The 8249-nt window shown below is 33.5% G+C and overlaps 1 protein-coding gene across 2 annotated transcripts in view; it reads left to right on the top strand.

Annotated features, from left to right (window-relative positions):
• Positions 1 to 278: 278 nt before the first annotated feature.
• Positions 279 to 8249, top strand: part of selenoo1 (selenoprotein O1) — a 14585-nt gene continuing 6614 nt past the window's right edge. For both annotated transcript variants that reach the window (XM_056478766.1, XM_056478767.1), the window contains exons 1-5: positions 279 to 970; positions 2970 to 3173; positions 5346 to 5523; positions 7681 to 7811; positions 7915 to 8192. In XM_056478766.1, coding sequence (XP_056334741.1) covers positions 417 to 970; positions 2970 to 3173; positions 5346 to 5523; positions 7681 to 7811; positions 7915 to 8192 — 1345 coding nt within the window. In that variant the 5' untranslated portion in view covers positions 279 to 416. The remainder of the gene's footprint in view (positions 971 to 2969; positions 3174 to 5345; positions 5524 to 7680; positions 7812 to 7914; positions 8193 to 8249) is intronic.

Here is an 8249-nt window from a genome sequence, read left to right as displayed (position 1 = left end):
TAAAACCAAAATTTATTTTGGAAAACTAAAAACAGTGGTTTTGTTTTAAGGCACTTGCAATTATGAATATAAAAATTCTCCAAAATTAGAATATTGTTCAATAGAAATTGAATAATAACATCTTTCCATAATAAACCAAATAAAATATCATTTTTTATATAAAAATGGGAGGACCACTTCAGAGAAAATATCTATGGAAAGAAACTTCTAAGGACGCAAGGAATGTACGCAAACATTTTAGGCAAAAATTGATCGAATAGTTCGTTCCCGTGGTTTTGTTTCCAGGGGGAACAAAAACAACGGCGGACCAGATTTCCAAGAATATTTGAGAGCCACTTGTTTCAGTTAAAGTTACGTAATGATGACAGCAGCACTTCTTATCTAACAACCTTAATTTAGACACAGGTACGATGTGAATGGCTTCTGCTGGAGCTCTTTTAACCCGGTTTTACACCTCACGCCCCGGTGTTATTGCGCGTAGATTTCTGGCACATGCGGGAATGGACGACATGGGCGTAAGCCTGAGTCGCTCTTCCCTTGAACGACTCGAGTTTGACAATGTTGCTCTTAAAAAACTCCCCCTGGACCCGTCCACCGAAGCAGGGGTCCGGCAGGTCCGAGGGTCCTGCTTCTCCAGAGTCCAGCCGACCCCTCTGAAGAGCCCGGAGTTTGTGGCGGTCTCTGCTCCAGCTTTGGCGCTTCTGGGTCTGGATGCCGAGGAGGTGTTGAAGGATCCTCTGGGCCCGGAGTATCTGAGCGGCTCTAAAGTGTTGCCCGGGTCAGAGCCTGCTGCCCACTGCTACTGCGGACACCAGTTCGGACAGTTTGCCGGACAGCTCGGGGACGGAGCTGCGTGTTATCTGGGAGAAGTGAAAGCACCGGCGGGTCAGAGCCCGGAGTTACTGCGAGAGAATCCGACTGGACGCTGGGAGATCCAGGTGAAGGGTGCTGGATTGACTCCGTACTCCAGGTAGGCTCATAGTCTTATTAAACTTTATTACAGACTCAAAGTCCAATTCAACAAGGAAATAGAAAAGATCAGCAACAAAAAAATGCATATTTCATTAAAAAAAACAGGACAATTTACAAAATATTGCCATACCTACGTCTCCACAGCTCTTGAATAGTTACTGTGTTCCATATTTGTATTACTGTATTAATACTTACTGTACTACATACTCACTGCTGTATAACACTGCTAATTTGGTGTATTTTTAATGTGGATTTTACCACATCATGTTGCGATTCTTTTTTGACTGTTCACACTTGTTGAACTACATAAAATATTTTATTCAACTTTTCTTAAATCTTGCATGAAACCAAACTGAAAGAAACAAGTCCCTCCCATAAAGTTAACAATAAAACAGAAGTTAAAAGTCTCAGAAAAAATCCCAATCTAAGAAGAATAAACTATTGATACATAGTGTTGTAAAATAATGAATCAACAATAAAAAAAATAAAACACAATTTTGAGATAAATAAACACACTTGAATTATGAATGAATAAAAACTGGATTAAAACAATCTATTATTTATAAACTTATACAAAATCATTGATTAAATAAGGTTTAAATAAATTATCAAAGCATTTATTCAAATCAATAAACAAATTCAAATGAGTTGTAAGAAATGTGAATAAGGAAAAGAAAGAAAGTGTTTTAAAATGTAACCAAGTTGAAACATAATATTTTATTTATAATATTTCAGTATTGATGGTAAAAAACTGTAAATTTCTAGTCAAACCATTCTACTGCAATCTTTTACCAAAAACTAAAATAAGGGCAGTATTAATAGCTATAAATGTGGGAGAGCTTTGATATTATGTTATTGTATTGTATTGCAATATGGAGCAATTAAGTGTTGACGTTAAATCAAAAGTAATTCACAAATACTTGAAAATTAGATGATTTAATGACAATAATTCTCTATGGCAGTGTTTCCCAACCCTGTTCCTGAAGGCACACCAACAGTACACATTTTCAACCTCTCCCTAATCAAACACACCTGAATCAACTTATCATAACATCAGAAGAGACTCCAACACCTGAAGTTAATGGGTCAGAAAAGGGAGACATCCAAAATATGTACTGTTGGTGTGCCTCCAGGAACGAGGTTGGGAAACACTGCTCTATGGTTACAACTGAATTAATTACAAAATAACTGTATAAAAGGATAAAATATTAAATAATAAAACATATGATATAAATTGTACCCAGCTAAATGTAAAAATGAAATTACCTATAAGAGAGAGAGACAAAGAGAGTTAGTAGGCCTCAAAGAGGCAGAGAAGATAGACTCCAGATCAGGAGAGGAGCAGAGCAGGAGAGAAACAGACCAGGAAAAGAGGCAGAGCAGCGTTTACCACCTATTTTGTAGCTTTCTTGACCATGTGACTAAAGCCTAAACGCTGAGACATTCAAACTGACCAATCAACATGTGACCACATTGTAAAACCCCCAAAGTCCATACACCAGGCCCTGATCTTATCAGTATCTGCCTTTGGAATTTGTGTGAGCCTTCTTTGTTAAAAAAGTCATATAACAAATGCATATGATAATTTTCATTCCTACAAACCCATGTAAATTACATTTTTCAGAGTATAAGTTAAACAATGAGCTTAATTATATACCTTTGAAGTTTTTAGGATTTCTTTAGATTATTCTGTTTTATTCCCCATCAGTTTCATCAGTAGCAGCCTTAAAACTCTCTACATACTTTACATACACAAGCATCATTGTACAGTTAAATATAAAATCCCAAACCCTATTGACCTGCATTAATATTAACTTCTCTATCGACTCAGGTTGCCAGTTATTTTTTCCAATGATCAACCCACATTAAAGGATGTATTTTTCTTGCTACCCATAAGCAGTGGAAGAAGCTGTTACCCTTTTCTCACAAAATGTCCAAGTTATGCCCAATTGTGCAGGAAAATCACAAACCCTATACTTTTTTGTTCTTTTGTTTAGACAGGCAGATGGGCGTAAGGTTTTGCGCTCCAGCATTCGTGAGTTCCTGTGCAGTGAGGCAGTCTTTGCTTTAGGAGTGCCAACCACGAGAGCTGGATCAGTCGTGACGTCAGATTCACGAGTCATGAGGGATATATTCTACGATGGCAACCCACGCATGGAAAGATGCTCTGTGGTCCTGCGCATTGCTCCCAGCTTCATTAGGTGACCTTTATTTTGAAATGCTTTCTCAATGCTTTTTTAACCATTAAAGTATTTATATATTTTGTTTAAAAATTATGTAAATTTTAATTACTATAAAAAGTTTAATGTGCATTTGTTAATTTTTAATCAAATATTTGTATGTGGTTTTATTTTTAATTTAGTTCTTCAGCTATTATTATTAATTAATATTTTAAAATACAGCAAAACTTCAGATTTATTATTATTATTATTATTATTGTTGTTGTTGTTGTTGTTATCATCATCATTATTCATCATCATCATCATCATTATTATTATTATTTTTTTTTATTATTATCATTATTATTATTATTATCATCATTATTATTATTATTATTGTCATCATTATCATTATGATTTTATATTAGTATTTAAAAATATGGCAACTTTGTTTTACTATTATTGTCATCATTATCATTATCAGTATTATTAAATATTAGTATTTAAAAATTAGGCAAAACTTCGGATTTATTATTATTATTATTATTATTATTATTATTATTATTATTATTATTATTATTATTATTATTATTATTATTATTATTATTGTCATCATTGCCATTATTGTTTAATATAAGTATTTAAAAATATGGCAAAACTTCAGATTTTTTTTTATTATTATTATTGTCATTATTATCATTATTGTTTAATATTAATGTTAAAAATAAGGTAAACTTCAGAATTATTATTATTATTATTATTATTATTATTATTATTATTATTGTCATCATTATCATTATTATTTAATATTATTATTTAAAAAAATTACAAAAGGTTAGATTTATTATTATTATTATTTTTATTATCAACATTATCATTATTATTTTATATTAATATTTAAAAATAAGGAAAACTTCAAAAATATTATTATTATTATTGTTATTATATTATTGTTATATAATATTCATCTTTTATTTTATTTGCAGGTTTTCTATGCTTAATTAAAACTGCCATGAAATAGTTGTTTTTAATGGAAAAAATAAAATAAAAACTAAACAAATCACTTATTTCCCACCCCTCATTAAGTCACAAATGAATATGAATGTAAAATAGCCTTACATTTGCTTTATGTTTGCATTACATAATGTGACTTGGAAATGAGTTGAGTAGATGTGATCACAGAATTAAAAGTGCAACAGATTGATTGATTTATTTACTTAATTACTCACAACCATTATAAAGAATGAATTAACAGACACATATGTGCCAGAAGAGCTTAAAACGTTGACCATCATTCGTTTAAGTACTGTTCAAAAAACATGCACACTTAGTTTAAATTGTTCTATGTATTCAGCCAGAGGGGGAAGAAAAAAATGTCTTGCCAAATGTGTGGTATCTTATTTTTTTAATGCTTTTATTTGCTGCAAAAGGGAAACATATTAATGTCTTCAATAGGGACAGATTACAGCTTATAGACAGTCCACATTATATTACAAATCTGACTTATTGATATAACAAAATGTAAGAAAAGCTTACATTTTATATTATTAAATTTAATCTACTCTGTACTTTCATAAAATTTAGCAGTCACTTTTGTCCAAAGCTATTTAAACTTGAGGAGACATTCAGCGATTCAACAAGAATAGGAAATAAACACAATAAGTGCTAATTATACAAATGAACTGTTAGTGCTCAGAGAATAAAGTGCTAGAGTAAGGAGTGGGGAGTGTTTTTTATTAGATTTTTTAGCGAGAGAAGAATGTTTCTACAGGTGGTTTGTCAAGCCCACTCACTTGTGTGAAGCAAACTTCATAAATGCACAGAAGATTTTTTTGTCTGTTTTTTGAATGATTGTAAGAAAGTGTCTGGTGTAAATGAGTAAACCTAGTGCAAGTGTCGATTAAAAAGACAAGACAAAAGATATGTGTGTAAGAGATAAAAGAGTGTGTTTTCTACAGGTGGTTTGTCGAGCCCACTCACCTGCATGAGGCACACTCAGAATTGCAAAATGTTTTGAGGTTATCATGTGGTGTGGAGGGGAGAGACAATTACTTTCATGCTCTATTGTTGTCTCAGTGAATAAGAAGCCAAATCTGATAATCACAGTCAGTTTTAGGTAGCAATTTTTATATTCATCAATGAAATAGTGTCACTCATGAAGGTCTTTTAGCTCTAGCAGTAATTGTTCTGGTTTTAACGTTTTTCTTGATGTAGGTTTGGATCGTTCGAGATCTTCAAGCGAGCGGATGAGTTCACTGGCCGTCAGGGTCCCAGTTATGGCCACGATGAGCTGCGGACACAGATGCTAGAGTACGTCATTGAGAACTTCTACCCTGAGATCTATCACAATCATCCAGACCGCACTGAGAGAAACACTGCTTTCTTCAGAGAGGTAGACTGAAAGCTGTTTCTTGCATTTTATCAAACCAGTGCTAGATTTTTTTTCTCAATGTTTGGTTCCTGCAGTTCTTCATTGGTCTTCAGTTATCGTATTATCCTCTGTGACCTTATTTACTTGAATGACTCAGGCAGGATACCTTCATCAGATTTAGCTTATCCACTGAGAGTATATTAGAGCATGTTAGTACAGAACAATGAGTAAATTGACTAATATAAATGAACCTTTTTAATGTTTGTTCCGAGAAAGCCATTTTAAATGTAAAAAATCTTAAAAACTTTTCTAATTTTTATTTGTTTAATTGCAGTTTTGACAAAATATCATTTGAGCAGATTTGTGAACTTATGACTGTTTTGTTGATTTTTATTATATGATTTTTTGTTTTGTTTGTTTTTTCATTTTCCTGTAGATTCTTTTTTATTCTTCATTGTACTTGAAGTTTAATTTATTGTACCAACCAAAAGGCTTTGTCTGATCAGTTTAAATAATTGTTTACATTTTTTACATTTTACTTTAATATTTAAACCATTTTACAACTTATTAAACTGCTTTTTAAAATTATTTTTTATTGTTATATATTATTATTATGTTTATTATATAGTTATTATTGTATTTATATGGGTAGGGCATTCCATTGTGTATTGCATAATAGTTGAAATCACAATTTCAAGTTAAACAAAAGTATTGTATGTATTCTGACAGGTTGCTATTCAGATAGTAAGAGTTTTTATGTTCTTGAGATATTTATTTATTTTTTATTTTATTTGTGTTCATATATTCATTTCCACATAGTAACACATGTGCTTTAGTATGGGTCAAACATAGACTGTGAAAGATATGGACGTAGTATCTGTGACTTCACCCATAGGCTTCTGAAGAGCACAAAAGAAGCTACTAGTGAGCATAGACAATAGTCGCCATTTTGTTCGCGCGTCATCACACCAAACGCGGTTACCAAAAAAGGGCAAAGAGGCGGAGCTTCAGTGAAGCTACAGATGCCTGCTAGCATTTTTTTAGACAGGCTTTTCTTTGGGAGAAACACTTAATACTTCATTACCTACGACTCGTTTGTGTTCTGACCACTTGTGCTTGGTTGTATATTATATAAACAAAGTGTTTAGACTTTTAAAAACACTGTTGTAATACATCGAGCCACTAAGCATTGTTCTTATGATGTTTTTCTACAGGAGGAAAAATTACTTCCAAATACTTCAAATATAGCCTGTGTTAGTACATGCAAGGCTATTTATGAAATCCAGGCATAACACTGTATGATAACGCTTCAGATGACTGTTCTAGAGCCTACAGCTAATCAATCTGTCAGATTCTGGAGTGCATTACAGGTCTAAAGAAAATTATAAATGATATATTATCTTAAATAAAACAAATACATTTATAGAGATGGTATATAAATTCACTCACCTGGGAAATGGAGGCACCTTGAACGGTTTGTGAGCACAATTAAGTGCACACAGCATGCCATATTATCTGATAATTGTAGGAAGTAATTCCAAAAGGCAATTGACTGTGTAAAGCCACATAAAACAAAACAAATATACGATGTATATGTTCAGCGGCTAATCAGCCGGAATTAGCTGAGGTGATTCAAGTGGCCATGCCCTTAATTATGCAGACTTAATATAACTAAATATAAACTAAACGGATGAGTTATAAAAAAATTCACCCCCTCACAGTTGTCATGAAGTGTAATATTAGCTATATACACCAAAATCGTTCTTTGTACCAGGCTGTAAACACCTTTTTTCTGCTGTAAATTTGGCCATTTTAACAGTGGGGTCAATAGAAATTTGCTCTATTATGGAGCCAGGACTAGCGGAATTTTGATGAATTACAGTTTCAGTTACTTACGTGTTTGCTTCACGAGGGAAAGCGGGATGTTGCTGCGTGGTCATAAAAGCAGTGCCATTCATTCGCTTAAATGGAAAACATGCAGACCTCATATTTAATTAGCTGCACAACCCAATTTTTCAGTAAATGTATTTAAAAAAAAATGTATAATATTTTATAATACTTTTTTATGAGCCTGCCTACATTGTCGGTATTGCAGAAATTATAGTGCCCTATTCTATAAATCATTCAACAACATAAAAAACCGTTTGCATGCTATTATTAATTTACTATTATTATCAGGTGACGGTTCGAACAGCGAGGCTGGTGGCTCAGTGGCAGTGTGTGGGTTTCTGTCATGGTGTCCTCAATACTGATAACATGAGCATCCTGGGCCTGACTTTAGATTACGGACCTTTTGGCTTCATGGACCGGTAAAGTTTCACATAAATAAACATTTTGTTCAGAATTTTCATCAAATATTGCTTTAATGAACAAATAAACATGATTTTCCTGTTGTTGTTTTTGTCCTTCTAGTTTTGACCCTGATTTCATCTGCAATGCTAGTGATAACTCGGGCCGCTATTCGTACCAGGCGCAGCCGGCCATCTGCCGCTGGAATTTAGCCCGTCTGGCTGAAGCGCTGGAGCCTGATTTACCTCCCGATCGAGCTGAGCAGGTGCTGGACGAGTATCTGCCACTCTATAATGATTTCTATCTGAGCAACATGAGGAAGAAACTGGGTTTATTGAGGAAGGAGGAACCAGAGGACGAGATGCTGATCACAGAGCTCATGCAGACCATGCACAACACGGGTAAGAGGATAGAGTAGCGGAAAATCTCTGGCAAATAAATACGCAATAGAGGTAATC

Source organism: Danio aesculapii, chromosome 18 (genome assembly GCF_903798145.1).
Source record: "Danio aesculapii chromosome 18, fDanAes4.1, whole genome shotgun sequence".
NCBI classification, from domain to species: Eukaryota; Metazoa; Chordata; class Actinopteri; order Cypriniformes; family Danionidae; genus Danio; species Danio aesculapii.
Note: the sequence above shows the minus strand (reverse complement) of the source record. Positions and strands in the feature narration are given on the sequence as shown.